This window comes from Buceros rhinoceros, unplaced genomic scaffold (assembly GCF_000710305.1).
Source record: "Buceros rhinoceros silvestris isolate BGI_N320 unplaced genomic scaffold, ASM71030v1 scaffold20000, whole genome shotgun sequence".
NCBI classification, from domain to species: Eukaryota; Metazoa; Chordata; class Aves; order Bucerotiformes; family Bucerotidae; genus Buceros; species Buceros rhinoceros.
In genome coordinates this window covers 1-18,525 of record NW_010391555.1, presented here as the reverse complement: position 1 = coordinate 18,525, position 18,525 = coordinate 1, and the positions used below count along the sequence as shown (strand labels likewise).

The 18,525-nt window shown below is 41.8% G+C and overlaps 1 protein-coding gene across 1 annotated transcript in view; it reads right to left on the bottom strand.

The window, feature by feature from the left end:
• The window catches only part of LOC104498879 (polypeptide N-acetylgalactosaminyltransferase 18-like), a gene marked incomplete at its 5' end in the record, with an annotated part of 34,840 nt that extends 20,702 nt beyond the window's left edge, over positions 1-14,138 (bottom strand). Inside the window, 5 exons of the mRNA XM_010142317.1 lie at positions 1,961-2,056; positions 5,590-5,727; positions 9,263-9,448; positions 11,372-11,557; positions 14,071-14,138. Coding sequence (XP_010140619.1) covers positions 1,961-2,056; positions 5,590-5,727; positions 9,263-9,448; positions 11,372-11,557; positions 14,071-14,138 — 674 coding nt within the window. The remainder of the gene's footprint in view (positions 1-1,960; positions 2,057-5,589; positions 5,728-9,262; positions 9,449-11,371; positions 11,558-14,070) is intronic.
• Between the last annotated feature and the right edge of the window lie 4,387 nt (positions 14,139-18,525).

Genomic DNA, 18,525 nt, shown 5'->3' with positions numbered 1-18,525 from the left:
TTGGCCAATATTAATGTAAAAAGACCTTTGTTTTCTTAGAGCCTTCTTGGTTCTAAGTTTTCAGGTAATTCAAGTTCTTAATGTTTGTCCTTCTGGTCCTGAAAATTCTTAGCACTCATAAGAATTGAACTGCTTTTTGAACTCTTGTTTTTTAACTTGGATTCAGGTCCTGGAACCCTAACTTTAGCCAGATCGCGGGTTTCAGATTTTTGCAGTAGTATTTTCCTTTTTCTTTATTCACACTCAGCTTCTGCAGGGATCCTGTACACTAGGCACAAATACAGATTTCAAAAGCATCTCAGACATTTGTAAACCTTTTACTTCTAGGCCATCTTATCGAAACAGAGAACAAAGTTCTTTGAAACAAACCCATTTCTCCAAGAGTACATAAATGCTATATGCTCCCAAATGAGAAAATCAATGTTACTCTTAGGAAAAATATGATTGCTCTGCAACTATTTCGTTTCACTATGGTCAGAATTTCCATTCCAAGCAGTCAGTTCTCTCAATTCTCAGAGGCATACAAAATGTTTTTACACTACATGGTTTTAAACCCCCAAATAAATAAGCAGCAATATCCATTCCATTGTTTCCAAATTGACAGATGTAAAAGATACTTTCTCTGATCCAGAATAATGCAGTTCTACAGATTTCTTTTATTTGCTTTTGCTTTTAATCAGTGAAGTGGAACACAGAAAAGACTATCCCAGGTCTGAAACCTGGAGAAGGCCACAGCCCATGCAGTGGGCAAGTCTGACGCACAGGATTTTGAGACATTTGTGTCTTCAACATTCACAATTTACTCAAGCATGATGCCACTAGTGATCAATATTAAAGGCCCTCAGTGAAGAAAAAGCAGCACAGAACACAGCTGCAGCAGTTGTAACATGGCAAGAGAACAGAATCATATCTGCATCTCACCAAACTCACGTTTCCAGCTCAGCACAAGATGCAGGTACAGAAGACAAGACTGCTGAGACTGCTGCTCTGTGTTTACTTGTGATATACTAGAAGGATTCTTCTGCTGTATAGTCAAATCACGTAACTGACAAGGCTGTGGGTAAAACCACATTCCACATCTTAAGTGGTGCGTAATAGGGACCTTCTCAGAAAACAAATACAAAAGGTTGTCAGAGGAAATAAAAAAAGGTTTAAACTGGAGGGATTTTTCACTTTCTTCAGTGACTCCCACATATACAGCCATTTCCTTTATGTCATTTTTGCTTGTCTTACTTTTCGGGGTTAGCTCATATGCACATCTGGCTGACAAGCATGTTCTAGACCATGTAAGGTGGTTTTACTGTCAAGGTTTGCCTAGAAACACTTTCACCTATGCCCCTCTACTTAGCCACCTGGGGAGATAGAATGTCTTCACCCTCTTGTTTGCCAAGTTAATAAATCCAGCTGTTGTGTAAGAAAATGAAAAGGTTTTTGTGTAAGATAATTTTACTCTGGCCATAGTAGAGCAGCACAGGACAACAGCAAAGAAGGTGAAAGAGGGTTAGAAGAGGCTTCCACAAGAACAGGGTTTGGAATTTCAGATTGGTGAAAAAGAGACAGTAAATATATCAAATAAAAAAGATGTTGCTTCAGATTATGTATAAATAAGCTGTGATATACATGGGTATGTATGTAAAATGTTTCAAAACGCTTTGTTTCATTCATACAACATGCACAGTTAAAGATGAGAAACGGAAGCTTTTGTTAACAAATCTAGGTCAGTGCTGACTCTTGCATTCCTTAAGCTCTACCAAAATGAATAAACAAACTTCACTGTCAGAGCACACATATACCAGTGATTCTCAATTTACAGTAGAAACAATGTTCTAGCTGTCTGTAAAAGAGCTGCTGAACAGCTCACGGAGGTGCTGTTGCAGGAAAACGATGGCAGGTAGAAGGTGGGTCCTCCTGCAGTCTACTAAGAGCAGCAGCAGTATCAGAGATCGTTAGACAAACTAACCTGCGGAGTCATTCCATGGCAGATATACATGATGGGGATATTCTCCGTGTCTGGCCCTTGATCAAGGCACAAATCACTTTTCAGGGAATTCTGCAGCTAAAATAAACAGAAAGAAATCAAGCAAGTCTTACATGAGAAAAGATGGTGTGACTACTTTCTTATCGTTGGAAAAAATCGTATGTAGCTGAGCTAGGAAACACACAGGATTTAAAAGTACTTGTTGCAGTGAGGATATTGAGGAGAAAGCACCTGGACTACATTTGTCCTTGTAGATAATTTCTGATTTCAATAATGTTGCACAAGGTTTCCGGGAGGGTAGATTTCAAAAAGCCTTCAGAGACAGCAAGAGTTTTTGTTAAACATTTCAAAAATATTAATGAGTCTCTGGTACATGCTATATCCAAAAGACTTTTTTTTTTTTTAACCAGAGCAGCTAGCTGAGCAGTACGGATGGAGTTTCAAACAGAGGAGAAAGCCCTGTAATTAAACATCATCTATTCAGAATCACTGAAGTGAGTCTTCTGATTTCTGGAAATAATTCAGAAAAAATTCTCTCTGCTGGTACTTGGAGACTTGTGACCAATTGGTATGCACTGGCTCTTCCTTGCATTATTCCAGGCTAACCCACACACAGCAGTCTGGCTATGAGCAGACTGCAAAGGACTTGGCCCTGTTCATCACAACGCCCTTATATATTACCTGTGCAACGCTGAGACAGAATTTTCTGACAGAAGTGTTAAATTAATGAGCACAGATAGCTGGAAGGTCTCTTCAGAGTGTGAAGCCAGAGATGTGGATTGCATACCCGCAGGCACGTGTGAAGGTGTTCAGTGGTGTAAGATCAGTCCAGAGAGCGTGAAAAGATTGGCTGATGGAGGGAGTGGGGAGCTGGTGTGGTTTGCAGCCTTCTGCGACTAACTGAGCAGTCCTGTCAGGTGTACAGGGGCCTCCTTTGAGGAAAACAAACTGATGAGCTTAGGAAGGAAGTCTGGAAGTGCGCTAGTATGCCAGAAGTGTGGACAAGCCAGGGACTGAAGCCAGGCAGTGAACAAAATCAAAATCATTGTCATGGTTTAAGCCCAGCCAGCAACAGAGCCACACGACTGCTCACCCCACTGGGATGGGGCGAAGAATTCCAAGAAAAAGGTAGAGCCTCATAGGTTTAAGGAGCTCATGAGATAAGGACAGTTCAACAGGACAACACAGGGAAGAAGAAACAACCACAGCCATAAAAGTAATGAAAGAACAGGTAAAGCAAGTCATGCAGAGTGCAGTTGCTCACCACTCGGAACAGGATGCTCAGCCCATTCGAAGCCGCAGTCTCCCCGTTGTACACTGAGCATGACCTGACAGGATGCTGACTATCCCCGGCTAGTTCAGGTCAGCTGTCCCAGCTGTGCCCCTGCCCCCAGCTGCTGCTGAAAATTAACCCTATCTCAGCTGAACCCAGGACAACCACAAACTCGCCTCTACAAGATTTCCAACTCCAAACTTAACTCTAGTTTCAGTAATAGACAGGATAAATCTCAACATTGAAGAGAAAATACGCATTAGGTGGCATGGCTTATCCTTAGCTGCAAGCCTTGCGAATTCAGTAGCTTCCTCTCTCAAAGCTTTGTTCCCAACTCTCACAGTAGAGAAGGAAATTTAGGATTCAGGAATAAATATGGTAGTGACACCGCAGGTGCCTATATCCCAACCCTCACCATGTTCAGATAACTCTTGTAATTACTCAGTATTTTTTAAATGCTGAGTTAAATTTTAAAAATAGGGTTTTTAATGCTGTAGTAGCAGTCTGTCTATTTTCAACAAAAATTGAAGACAGCTGATGAATGGAAGCACTTAGAGAATCAGCAAGTAGTTGACTTGCTTTGAAACATCACACCTTTCTCCACTGTAAGACATGCAGGTGAACAGGGAACCGGACACAAAGGAAGAGTAGAGATCCAAGCAATTCTGCTACTAAATAAGATTGGGGCACTTCATCTTGTTTCATACACCAGTATTTCATAAAGCTGTCAGGGGTGGATTTCGTAACACACTCCCCTTTACCTGTATGGGTATGTACCCATAGCTGTCCACTACTTTTTCGTGATCGTACAAATAAGGAAACATTCCCGTTCCTCACATCTTTCTTGGCTGACGAGGCTGCTCTGACTCGGCAGACACAGGACTGCGTTGGGTGCTTTATTGTGCAGTAGCTAAATACGCATATTGCTGACCAGTGAGTTCAGTGTTTCTGTAACAAAACCTTCCAATTCTTTTGGTTTGTATATTGCCAGCAAGGAACTGATTAAAAAAAAAAAAGTGGCTGATGGAAAAGTCTGAGCAGCGTATAAAGCCATAGTGTGCCTGTTCGCTGATTTTCACTTTGACTGACATGATGTGGAGCTAATCCGGAGACTACACAAGTACCTTAGCAGTTCCACTGCTCTTCCTTTTTTTATCTTGTGCCTAGTATCACTCTACCTGCAAGTCAAGATTTTTTTAGTCAGAGGTACCTACAAGCAGAAATCTGCACCTGTTGGCCGCTATGCCGCCTTCTCCGCCGGAACTAACCTGATGAGGGCATGGCATTGCTGCGGGCAATGCCACAGTCTGTGGAAAAGGCTCCCGCACACCAGTGTCATTTTAGCATTGTTCTGAACGATTCTGGACAGTAACCATTATCTCATGAATTTAACGACAATCTAAACCTTTGGGGAAGGGGTTTTCTTCTCTTTTTGATTGTATGAGAAGCCAGCATGATAATTTCTGTTGATCATCAAGGGGTCATAGAACTTTGTGGGTAGAAATTTACTGTATTTGCCAAAACAGAGCAGCTGCTTTATGGCACCCTCAAGGGTCTTCTCAGAGCCATACTGGCAAACGGCACAACTCGGACTTCTTTTCTGAGGAGTGTCTCAAAACGCATCTTTCACTTGTATGATCTGCTCTTACTAGTTACGTTTCCTAATTGGGACTTGCAAAGAAAGGCAGATTTAATTCACAGGAATCAATTTGTGTTAGTGTGACACTGGACAGAGAATGTGAGAAGGACGCCTGAGCTCTGCTAAGCTTATTTTGGGCCCCCATTAACTTACGATGCTCATCTTCCATGTCACGCACACCTGCCGGTTTTCTAGGGGCAAGAGTCTTCTCTGTTTTAATTAGCACAGTATAAGTCAAGGGTGATTTCATCATAGACAAGGGTACTACTGTCACACAAGTAATGATCATGAAGATCCCAAAATACAGGCAGTTGGTGTTCTAAATTAAGACCTGGCTACAATATCAAGAGGCTTGCAGTGAAATACTGAGCCCATTTTGTTGATTCACCTGCTGCCCCAAACCTTCCAACTGACAGCTCCAGCACGTCTACAAAATCATGCCTTGAGTATCTCTGAGTGGAGTGCAAGACATTAAACAAAGAAACAAACAAAAAATCGGGGACGAAGATAACACATCCAGCACACCTCAGCATAAACTACAGCCAAACAGCTGTCTCTGTCAACTAACCAGTCCAGCAGATTACTTAAATAGTGACTTCAAGTTTATCTGATTCTTCTACTAAGTCTTCCTAAGTCACTTCCACTATCACACCTTTCTCCCCCACCTTTTTAGAATGGAAACGTAAACAAGATCCTTACCACCCCATAGGCGACAGTATCTGAATACATTCTCATTTCTGGATACACGCTGACGAGATACCACCTAAAGGTCTTGCACTGGAGCTTTTTTCTCAAGGCCTTCCTCTCAGAAATATCACCAATATCAATTCCGGAGTCCTGCACATAAACAACGGACAGAAAAAGCAGGAAAGACATCAGTGATACTCTTCTGTGTAAACCAATATCCAGAGCCTCCCTCGCTGCAATGATTATTATGGCCTATGATAATGAGCAGCTTCTGATTGCGCAGTGATTAAATATGATACAGTTCACCATGGCGGGGTCTATTTCAAAGTCTGCCTTGGACCATCGAACCGCTCCTGTTGCCTTCCATGGGGTGTACATCTCGCTTCCAATGAAAATCACTGGTCTCTAATTTCCTGGCACTTTCTAAGCCCAAAAGTAATTGGCAAGAAGTAGCAAGTTGCCCTAGAAACAGTCTTACTGCTTGTGTCCCACTGTGGCCCGCGCACTGGTACGACACTTTCTGGCCATTTCTGCAGTCCCGATTTACTGCTTCTCTGCAAAAAGCCAAAGCTCTGCTCGTCTTTCTGAAATGCCACTCACTAAGTTCTTCTTGTAATGCAAAGAGAGAAGCTGCTATTCTTGTTAAAAGCAATTGCAGAATATTCTCTCCCTTAATTTTTATTCTCCTTTACATTTCTGCCTAACCTAGTTTCGACTTATCATAAGAGCAGATCATAAAGGATAAATTTCATGAAGTCCCTGTATATAAAAATCAGTAATTTATCACATTAAGATCACAGAGCAGAAATTTTTAGAGAGGGATCTAAGTGTCAATCCATGGCTGCTGTAAGTCAGGAAGTAAAAAGAGACATTTTGCTCCATGCTGTGCTCTACCACTTCAGGTTCAGAACAAGATGCAGGATAATACATTTTCGTAGGGAAATCCCTGTATCTATTTAAACAACAGCCTTTACTAGGCCATAAACGCCCCAAAAATTTTGTCAGCCACCAGATACTATTTTAAAATGACACTGGATGCATTGTATTTCTTCGTTACATATCCAAAAGGTGTCTTCATAAGAATCTAGATTTCTGAGCTGCTGAAGCAACAGCTGCTTCTTACATCCCAAAGCGCCGAATTAATGTTAATCTGGAACAAGTGCATTTTATTATGGAAGCATTTTCTAACTAAAGTAAAACTGACTTCAACATTAGCAAAGCATAGGAAAAAGTAGGAAACTGAGGTCTGGAATGAACAGGCATAACTCAAGTTAATCCTTAAAAATGATGACTCCTTTTCAAGCCCTACATCGTTCATAAAACTTTATGTGGAACTGCTCCTTCAGTGATCATTTTTTCCTGACTTTTCTAGCAAGTGACTTGATAGAGGGATCGGCTGTAGGGTGCTGCAAGACAACCAGCACGGACCCCGTGGACAAATCCCACTCATGCACTACTCTGGCTGCACTTGCACTTGCCAGTGAAGGAAGCAGCCAGCACGCAGACATGTGACTTCCAGCACTAACGAGGCTTCCTGGGATGAGGTACCAAACTGGTCCAGTACGTCCCAACTTTCTCATGCAACCCTGCAGGCACCAATGCTTGTTTCCTCACAGCTTGTTGTGTAAGGCAAGAAAGGGCATCTGGGGCCTCGGTAATCACACCCTCCCATGCCGCTGCAGAAGGAAAATAGCTTACATATAGCACACTGACTTCATCACCAGCAACAATTCAGTGTGTACCCAAAGCTGAGAATATGATGGGAGGAAGAAAAGAGAAAAAAACAAATGCAAAACCATAAGGGAGGACACATGGAGAGCACAGCTCTTCCTTCTGGGACTTGAAAAATCTTTCCTTTGGGTTTCAAGTGCTTTTCTGAATCTATTTATGTCAGTAGTTACGATGCACAAATCACCATGGTATCCAAGATCCCCATTTGAAGCCCTCAGCACTTCAGAGCCACCCACAGAGATCCCAAGAGGGCAGTCGCAGCACACTGCCAAATTAACTCATTATTATTATTATTAGCTCTCAAAGACTAAAGCCTCTGGAAACATCTGAGTGTGGGGCTTCTTGGAGATCTGGGAACTCTTTCATGGAAGAAACAGGTCCTGAGGTTAACATTTTGCAATAATAACGTATTTCATGGAAAGTCCCAACTGCTGTAAGTGAATCAATTCCGTTACCGACGCCGTCCATGACCAGTGCACTACTTCACCAGCTTCCAGAGGGAAGTTACTCCCGCAGTTACCCACGTGTGACACTGTTTGACCATGCTTGCTCTCTGTCCTCTCTGCGTGTCTCTTACAGTGATGTTCTGACGTGTTTTTGCCTAAGCTGAAGCTAGGTTTGATTTGAAAATTGTCCCTCTCTGGTATTTCACCTTTAATTTAACCTTGAGGTAAGCAAAGATGGAGCAGCAATACTGCCGTCCAGGCTGCTGGCTACGCTGGCCTTGCTCCGCCACCTCCTTGCTCCTGGCCTGCTGGAAGTCTGTATTACTCGTGTCCCAAAAGCTTTAAGTTATTTTGTAGGTTCCTTCTTTACACTGAATACTCCCTCCTCCTGATGTTTCTGTACCAGCCAGAGAGCGTGCTGCTCCTGACCTTTTAAGGTATAACAGCGGACTCTCACTAAGGACGTAGGTTTTCTTTACACTGACTGTCTCCATTACAGTACTTGGGACTGTAATTTTCTAATGTTGTCTTCTTTCCTTTAGAAGGCCAGAAGTTGAATCAACATCAGCATCCATCTATCTAGCTGGTTTTTTAGTCTCTAACCTTTTTGCCTTATTAAACTAAAGGAGAAGTACAGCATTTTATTTCTTGAACCAGAAATCACACCAAAACCAGTTCTTCTGATCAGCTGCAAAGTCACTCAGAGCGATTTTACAGTACACATCTGAGTAAGTCAGACCTCAAATTCGACCATGGTTTCCAAGCTCTATTCTACATGGATCCTGAATATTTCCCAGAATAGGCCTTTCTCAGAGCCCTACAGCCCTGAACCGTTCACAGGTTAAACACTGCTGACTACAGAAATGAAGAACAACTAAAATCAGATGTCAGACAGAATTCTTTTCAATACAACGGGCCTACCGTTGCTCATCTACGAAGGGAAAGCTGGACCTGCAGGCTACAAGGTAGCTGCAGCTACATTCTGCAGTACGTCGTGGCACCCACCAGCCACCCTTACTCTGATGAGAAATTACTCAAGAGGGACACACCCACACTTGAATCAACAGATGTTAACACCCGTGGACCCTTGGCAGAACTCCCCTCGCAAATCTGGTGGAATTACAGCTCTCTGTGATGGTAAATAAGAGCATTTAATTCAGAATAAGATGTGTGATACAGATTTGATGCTGCTTTTTTCCACATATCTGCAGCTCCTAGATTAATACTGTCATGAAAACTCATCAGTGAGGATGATAAACTTGACAAGAAATTAATTTTTAAGGAACCTGAAGGCAAAGAAATGATTCTAGAGTAAGACACATCTATGTATCTATTTTTATGTGTAAGTGTGTGTGCGTGGGCATATCTTATGCCTCCATGTGAGACAAATACATACACATGTGCATACAAATAACAAAATCCTAGCAGAAAAATAAAAATTCAGAGGAGGAACCAAACCCGAAAGGATGGAAAGCCAAAGGCTGCAAACACTGGTCTTTGTGACTCACCTCCTGGGCTATGTTCCATGCCATATAGACGTGGCTCTTAAATTCATCCATCCAGACTTCAGCCACCCTTAGTGCATTTCTCCGGACGTGAGCAGTTAGATCCTCTGTGTAGGGTTTATGCGCTCTTTCAATGTGGGCAATCCTGGAGCAAGGCAGAACCTCGACACTCCCTCCACACTGCCATACCTAGGAGGAAACAAGTCCCGCTGCTAGTGAGAGCTCCCTACAGCACTGCTGACCTTTGGTGAGTACACTGAAATTATTCTGTGTCTATGCTTGTCATTGTTACAAAGGAGAAAAACTACTGAAGACTTACCGGACTTGAGGGAGGATTTTTTCTAGACAGTTGTGAGAGGAGAGTTATTACCTTGCCTTACCATGAATTATTACTACTACTTAACCGTACCAGAGAATTATTACCTTTCCAGTAGCCTCTCATCACATAGCTATTCTCACAGCTATTCTCAAGATTATTGATACAAATATTTACGGGGTATCCAAAACAACGGAGCCTGGGTTCAGTTTGTCATAAAGCCTTGCAGGCGTTTCTCTAAGACTGAGCACAGTCCATCTCAACGCATACGGCACCACGCAGGCAGCTTCACAAAAAAGGGAATCTAAGCCAGTGATCTTTTTAAGATCACTGAAGTTTCAGGTCCTAGGAAAGCCAGCAATATAAATGCATCTTATGCTTTGCTTTAAACATAGCTCAGAAGGATCAGGTTTATTTCTTTTGAGAAGGACTGACAAACCCTAAGAGTGCCTAGTGAAAATGTTCTAAGAGCAATTTCAACACACACTGCTCTTATAAATTACAGTGCATTTATGCTGTAGGTTATTATTGTACCTGCTCATGTGTGTTTTAGTTTTGCCCACCACCACAGTTCAGTCTATAATGTTCATCATACGTATTGCATTTATTTCTGCTTTCAAGAAAAGAGACAAACACTTTGACAGCCTCAACAGTAAGTGAAGTACTTAAATTATTTTACAGAGGCTCTTTTTCTGTGGATCTTGTATTATGTGAAATTCCTAACACGATCAAGGCAGCTCATTCATGATTGAGTAGATGCTGCTCAGGTGAAAATGGAGATACACTCAAACTGTTTGATCCTGCTGAACAAGCCCTCAGTGCCCCAGAGGCAGGTGTACTCACTGCAGAGTGGCAGAGTTTGCTTTATGATAGTGCTGTCAGAGATTCCTGAGGCTTGGTATCCCATCCCAAGAGAGCGGAGGACAAAAGTGAGGGTGATCCTTCCTCGTACAGCTCATCCAGGAGAGAGCAGATTCTAGTGTCCCTGCTAGCAGCCAGAGACGTGGGCGGGCAGAACACCATGTTCTGGAGCTAACCTCAGACCCCTCAGGCCTGCCCATCCTATATGCATATGCTCTACCAAGGAGGCACTTTGTTCCGTCAGTCATGTTATATATTTAGACATCTGGCTTGAATACAGCATCTAGGCATTTGGCAGCTCCCGAGACCAGAGAGCGTGGCATGGATTCAGAACGTTTACAAAGCCTTTTCTGAACTGGTGCCTAATTGCATTCAGCATATGCTGGGAGAAGAGATAGAGCCTTGGTTTTCAGAGCTCTCTGGAAGATGAGCTATCCCACGAAGCTACTGTACAGTGGAGAAAGGAGCTGAAAAGACTTCAGCATGTCTCTGTGCCCAGAACTTGGAAAACCGTAAGAGTAAATAAACATAACCATTACCAGCATCAGAGCAAAACTGAGATGATCATTAATATTTTTAAAAATGGCCAGTTGATCCATCACAAGAATAAATAATGTGGAAACAACATCTGTGTCCTGTCTAAGTATCTTATAAATGTACAATCAAGTTTAATGATCTAATAAAAATAATAGTTTGTCAAACATTTAATTCTGCATGGTTCAGCTACATTTCCTAATAAAGATTAAATGTGAAGCACCATCAGGCTTTGCTCACACAATGCCTGCTTTCAGTCCAAGCCATTTCTCAGAACGGCGCTGACATCCAGCTATAAATTGTTTCACAGATACTCAGTGTATGCTGTTTAAATTAGTACCATAAAAGACAAGAAAGATGTAAAGATGGTGCTAACAGCGAGGACGAGGCAGTTCACATACTGCACGTGCAGCCTGCTCTGCCCAGCCTTTGCTCGCTGTAACTGAGGATGGCTCAATCCGAGCCCAGTGCGTGCACACCACATCTTCTGTGGAATTTTCACTGGTAGGTCTGAATGCCATCTGGACAAGCTGAGCCAAAAATTCACGGTCTATAATAAGCTGAATTTCCAAGTAAATTTCTGGGATCTGAAAATCTGAAAAGCAGACTCATCTGTAATTTTAGTACTGATTCAGTAACCAGTAAAATCTAATCTGACTTTATAAGGAAGTCATACATACGTGTTTTCAAAAAACATCCTGAGGTGACAAAGTCATTAATACAGTTTGTAAATAACAACTAGCCATTATCTGAATAAACACCAATTAATCAAATCTGGGGCCACTCCTTTCTCTCAGACACTGTCGGTCTTTGTTCTGTTTCCAAAGACTAATTAATTACTCTGCAAGAACTATGGATTCACTTAAAAACTTAATGTTCCTTCATCACTAGCAAAAGGTAGTAAAATTCCATAAAAAAATGCAAGGTGTTAAGGGACAGTAAGAGGGGCAAGGCGACTTGCAATGCTTACAAAGCTGAAAGACTAAAGTTGTCAAAGTCTACCACCCAAACTAGGCAAAGCCAGTGAGAGACGACAGGAACATTAAATTAATACAGAGAATCTATTTGGGGAAAAAATAAAAAGGGTGTGTGTGTGGTGGAATCTCTCTTTTAAACCTCCAGTTGTCAGAGCTTATGTGGAGACACAAGTTGTCCAAGGCCTAAGCATTTCCTCCTGTTACTTTGCTGAAGGGACATTTACACATCAGCTCTAACTGTGACCCTACATCTGTGTTAATTGATGTTGCCAAGGTTGAAGAACGCCACGGAGCAAACAGAAAACCCATGCTTCACATCGGAAGATCCAGGAAAGCAGAGGACACGTGAAACTGCAGAGGGGGCACAGGGGCTGGCACGACTTCCAGTCTGTTCCAGGAGTAAAGGACCAGAGCACCGGGCAGTCCAGGGGGACGGCACAAGTGGGGCAGCCCCAGAGGCAGGAACACACCAAAGGGCTTCCTCGGGCACTTGGCAAAGGCGTGAGCCCTAACCCCGCTGTGCTGCCAGCCCTCGCCCGCGCCCACCACAGCGAGGGCAGTCGGGGCAGCGCGTGCCCAGAGTGCGTCAGAGACAGGGGGCTCACACATCCTTAGGAATGTCTGAACCAATCTGGTTATCGTTCTTTTTTGCGCAATTTCCATTCAGATCTGGAACATCTGTTTCACTAGACAAAGGGTCTCCATTTCTATTTAGTTTTATTTTCAAATCCACATCCTTTAGTAAATCCTTTTCAATTGTATTTAATCATATTTGAATCTGCATATTTAATAAAAACAATTAAAATTCTGAAGCTGATCCCTCTCTTGAATACTTAATTTATATTTCATTATAAAATGATGTAACAGATCTTCATTAAAAGTGTTGCTTTTTATCTCTTTAATCTTTTCATGTTGTGAAACCTTATTCTAATAAAAAAATAAACCCTACATGATGCTGAGCAGTTTATTAGCATGTTCTGCATTCATTAAATTTACACAGATCATGAAGTTTCTCCAAAAGCTGATGTGGCCTTGTTTGAAACCATCGTTTCATTTGAACAGCAAATAAAACTTTTTAATAATAAAGTGATTTCTCAAAAAGCTGAAGCAATTTCTAGCCTCCGTGAAGGCTGCAAATGACAACATTTCAAGACCTCATTAAAGATGCCCAGAAAATTTAAAAAAATAGTCAGTGTGAGTTAATTACTAATGTGGATACAAACAGTCACCAATAGCTTCAAAATGTATTTTGGGGAACAATTTAATGCAAAAAGTATTTGTGGATCTTGTTAACCTTTGTCATTACCATCGTTTACTGATAAGTGATAACAAACCTGATACTTTAGAGGCAAGAATGAATAAACTATTTTAATCAATACCATGAGCTAAGTCTGGGATCATTTTAGGTCTGCATTTTTATTTTGTTATCCTGCCAGGTGACTGCAGAAAGGACAGAGAGAATGGTCAGATACAAAGATCACTGAAATCCATGTCTGTGTTTTCAGCAGCAGTCAGTGGGGTTTGGATCAATGAGTTTTGGCTTGTCACGGACATTTGGGTATCTGTCTCCGTAAACCTAGAAATTACACTTGCTGGATGAAATACGCTAATCTTTATTGAGGTCATATCGCCACTGAAGTCAGATAATCTCCACTGAATAATTGCAGCAGTGACAGTACGTACTGATGGATTTGGCTAACTTTCCTCAAATTCAGCAAGAAGCCGTGCACAGCTCTGCTTATGCCACTGGTCTCATTGAGAAGTCTGACCAAACAGTAGAATTAAACACAGAGTCACATAAACTCAGGATTAGGAAGAAGAGAATATAGTTAGACAGGAAGAGAAAGCAAACGCACTATTAATGAAGCTATGGCTCTGGTTTACTCCCTTCTTTCAGACGCCAAATGGACTGGGAAATACGTCATACTCCTGCAGAGTGGGAAATTAGGATGTAATTTAATTTCAAGAGGTGACTGCCTGTTGTCACAGCTTGGAACAGTATGCAGGGAGAAATCAGAGACTGGACTTAACTTCTTCTGTTTTACTGAAGCCCTGTAAGGTTTTTGAAGACTATTTTACTTCTCATCATCCTACAAGCCTTTCACACTTTCAGGTAAACTTACCTGTGTGCAAGAATTTGTGGTTTTTTCCACAAGCAAGTAGGTAACCTTCATGTGAAACTGTAAGCCACCTGCAAAAACACATCCTCACGATCTAAAAAACTTTGTAAAATAAAATAAAAGGCTTTAACATAACTAGAGCTGCTCTATATTTTTAAAATGTAAATTATCCCTTAAGTCTTACTTTTAAAGTCATCAGTTACCTCACAGGCCTTATTTTACATTAATTGTGCCCTCACAAAGCACTCTCATTGAAAAAGTAATACATGGAAAGCTTCTTCCTATGTTAAATTGTCAGTAGTTTCCTTCCTGTTTTAGCTAATTGCTTTATTGTGTACTTTTTCAATTGTTTTGTTCTGCGGGGATTAATTTTGCACATATTTTCACGAGCTGTGAAACTTTCACAATGCATTGTTAAACTGTGTATGTTGTGTTGCCGGTTTACAATTGCAGGAACTACTCTACGCCTTGTGGTACTGGGAGATAACATGCTTCAAAGGTCCCCAAAGGCGTGCGGCTTCATTCCGTTCTCTTCCAAATGTGTCTATCTCATTGCTAGGCAGAGCAAATAGCTCACACAGAAATCACTACATTGCCAAGTTTAAGTCATGAATAGGAAGTAAAAGAAATCACTTTTCATCTTAAAAGGAAAAAAAAGCAGCAAACTGAATAGCCAGATCACCACTGGTTTAGTGTTCATGGAGCAACTTCCTGCCCTGCCCATTTTCTATGTTTTCACCTTTCTCTCCCTTACCACAGCTGCCCTCAGCTTGATCAGTCTTGGTAATCTTGCAGTAATCCAAAAAACTTTATCAGTACTGGGATACCAAGAGAAGAATAAAATTGAATTAGAATAGAAGAATAGGAGAAGAGTATTTTCAGTTGGAAGGGACCTGCAGCAACCATCCAGTCCCACTGCGTGACCAATTCAGGCCTGGCCAAAAGTTAAAGCATGTTGTTAAGGGCATCGTCCAAATATCCTCAAACACCGACAGGCCTGGGGCATCCACCAGCTCTCTAGGAAGACTGTTCCAGGGTTGGACCGCCCTCTTGGTAAAGAAATGCTTCCTAATGTCCAGTTTAAACCTCCTCTGTCACAGCTTTGGACCATTCCCACATGTCCTGTCACTGGATTCAGGGAGAAGAGATCAGCGTATCCCTCTCCATGTCCCTTCCTCAGGAAGCTGTAGAGAGCAATGAGGTGACCCCCAGCCTCCTTTTCACAGAACTGAGTCACTGATAGTGTTGTCTGTGTGTTTAATTACATGTAGCTGCAGGTTACCTGCTGAGGCATTCATGGGCAAAACAGGAAAACCCCCAATTATTCCAGTGTAGGTTTCACAGAAAACCAGAAAGCTAGTTTCTCTTGATGCCGTGACTGACACGCTTTTGGAGGCATGATGATTCCTTATTTTATTCTCAATAGAGGCTGGGTCTTTTTCCTGTAAATAGAGAATTGTAGTCTGTGTCACCTTGGGATTCAGCTTGTTAACACAGTGAGGTACCTTCCAAAATAAAATTAACCTTAGCAATAATTCTGGCCACAGTGAGAAGCCACTACTGGTTACACAGGGTGCTAGGCAAGTACTTACACTACCCTTGCACTGCCGAGGAATTGTTTTTATCTTGGTGAAAGCGTGGTCTATGAAAAGCATTGGCTACATCTTCTAAGCAGTAACATTTGGTCAATCTTTAAAATTTTTTCTTGGAAGAGTTCAGTCTAGGAATGATCTCCTCTTAATTCACAAAAGGGATTAAAATAAAATAGATATCTCTGTATTTAAAGCTTTAATGTAAAGTTAAAGAGAAATCAGAAATCGCTATCTTAAAAAGCAGTATTTAAATGCTATCTAAAATTAGCAACTAAGAATATTCTTATTCATGTACTTCTTGGCCTTTTCCCTTCGCACATCATCAGCCTAATACTGTGGAACAGCACCGGTGATCATACACTGAGGATTTTTTCCTGTACAGCAAACCATTCCCTAGTGGGAAGGGCTGTGGCCTACTTACTAAAATCAAGTTAAAAATACAGCTTTAAGACCACAGCAAGCGACGGCAGCTGTAAGTGCAAGAAAGGGGGACATCTAGATTCATTTTCCTGAAGGGAATTCAGAGAAGATCTGCATTGCTCAGTGGAGTGCCGTGAAAGGGGACCCAGCAGCAAGGACAAATAGTGACGCTATGCACACATGACACATCCCGCCACTCACTCTCTGGACGCACAGTTCCACAGTACAGCAGCTCCCCGAAAAACCCCTCACTCTCTTTGTTCCCTCCCAGTCATTTCTATCTCTTGACACACTGGCCTCCCAATCTTCCTAACGATGAGAGCTGGTGAGGTGGCCTGGTAAACCACAAAGTGATCAGCAGTAACCCCGCAGTTTAAAATACCTCACAGCGTAAACGTCTACTCTGAACTGGAGGTGCTCGGAGGCAGTGGGAAGGGGCAGCCTTCAGACGATGCGCTGGCACAGCCAAAGCACTGGTGTGCTGCAGGAGAGAGAACAGGAGGATGGCGAGGAGCAGGAGAACACATAAACCAGCACAGCTGTTTGAACTGTGCTGTGAAACTACACCCTAGCTTGTGCACTGTGCACAGGCTTTCCTAAATAAAAACAGACATCTGTTTACATGTAATACGGTCACCGTTTCATATAACTCATGGCCTCTAGTAGACACACTGACAGGTAAAATTGCTGGAAACTTCCAGCGAAAGAGGAAAAAGTCCAAAATGTTTTCAGATAAATACGGAGATTTGGGGCCAAATGTAAATATCTGCACCGGCTCATGGTTATCAAAAAGAACGCTCTTGCAAGGGCTTATTATAAGAAAGAGATCTCAAGTGAGAAACAATCAGGATACACCAACTTTGGATCGGAAATGCCTGGACACATGAACCGGCCACAGGCTTCTCTCTCTTTACAAGGGAGACTGGGTTAACTAGTCAGCAGTGAAGAATCATGATCCCAGAAGCTGGGGGTGGCAGGTTAGAAAATTAAAAAAAAAGATAAAAAAGATGGATACTTAGAGCTAAAAGCATCTTAAAAAAATTGCCCCACCACCAAAACAACCAACCAAAAAAAAAGGAAGTCACCTCTGGAATTTGAGAATTTGGTCAGGGAGAGGCATGGCAGACTTTACACCTGCTTGCTCTGCAGCAGAGGGACCCTGTCGTATGGACAACACCCCAAAGCACAAGGGGACTCTTTTCTGGTCGAACTCTTTTCAGCATCTCTATTTATAAACTGCATTCCTCTAGTTCTCCAACAACAGGAAAACCATCAGGATCAACTTCACCTAAGTTCTACAGACAAACTGCCAAACTAACAATAAATGAAGAGACAGCTTTATTATAATGTTATTTTACTGCAAATACTACTAATTTCACTATGGCAATATGCTGTATAAAAGCAGTGTGCCAGACTCAGTCTGAACTATAAATGCAATTTTCCTCCTGGGTCAGCTGATGTAAAGTCTTGATATATCGTTTAGTGGAAGTAAGATCCATTCCTTTCCCTTACAGAGCTATTACCTTCCAACAAAATTTCCTTACCCATTTAACAGGGCCATTATATCCCTGTGAACATGAATTCATCTGCAAGCACGGTGCCTTTGTGACATACATAATTACTCTAAATCAAAGCCTGGGTTTAACATTCCCTTGACTCTGATGATGACTTAAGTCTGTACCCTGAGGCAAATCACTGAATAGTTGTTCAGGCATCCCTAAAATCGGTGCAAGCAACTGTGTTGTAACAGATATTTGGAAACTTTATCAAACATGTAGGCTGCTTTAAAAGACAAAATAATTGCTACAGGCTTGCTCTTGGTAGAAAATCATCTGCTGACCTGAGTAGGAATTGGAATAGGCCTTTAAGAAGCGACTGAAAACTAGACTTGAACCATCTACTGCAGGATCTAATTGATTGCATCTGATTGATTGCAACGGATTTGCAGGGGCTTCTGTAATTACTAATACTCCTTGTGCAAGCGCAACCCAGAAGCAGAGCCCAAGTAACAGTGAGAAATGCCAGTCTTGCACTCGAAAATTCTGCTTTTGCTATAAGGCAATTGCCAACACAGTTCCTATTTGGTCTCTTAGCTGAGCAATATGACTCCAGTTTGCCCTCCAAATGCAAGCTGGTCCCTAAAAAGCACAGTTAAAGTCCATTCAATTGGGAATGACTGAATGTAAACCAAAAAGAAGCATTACTCATCCTAACGTGAATTTAAGAACGTGATTCTGGGGCACAGTGAATAAATCTTTCAAAAATCCCAGATAAGTGACTAAGCTGTTCAAAAATGACGCTGTCAAGTCTTGCCTTATTTTCTTGTGGGGCAAATAAATAGCTTTGCAAGAAACCATTTGCTGGAGGAAAAGTATACAGCGTTGCTTCTAAGATTCAAAATGCATTCACATTTTGAATTTATCAGCTTTTAGCTCAAGGCAACAGA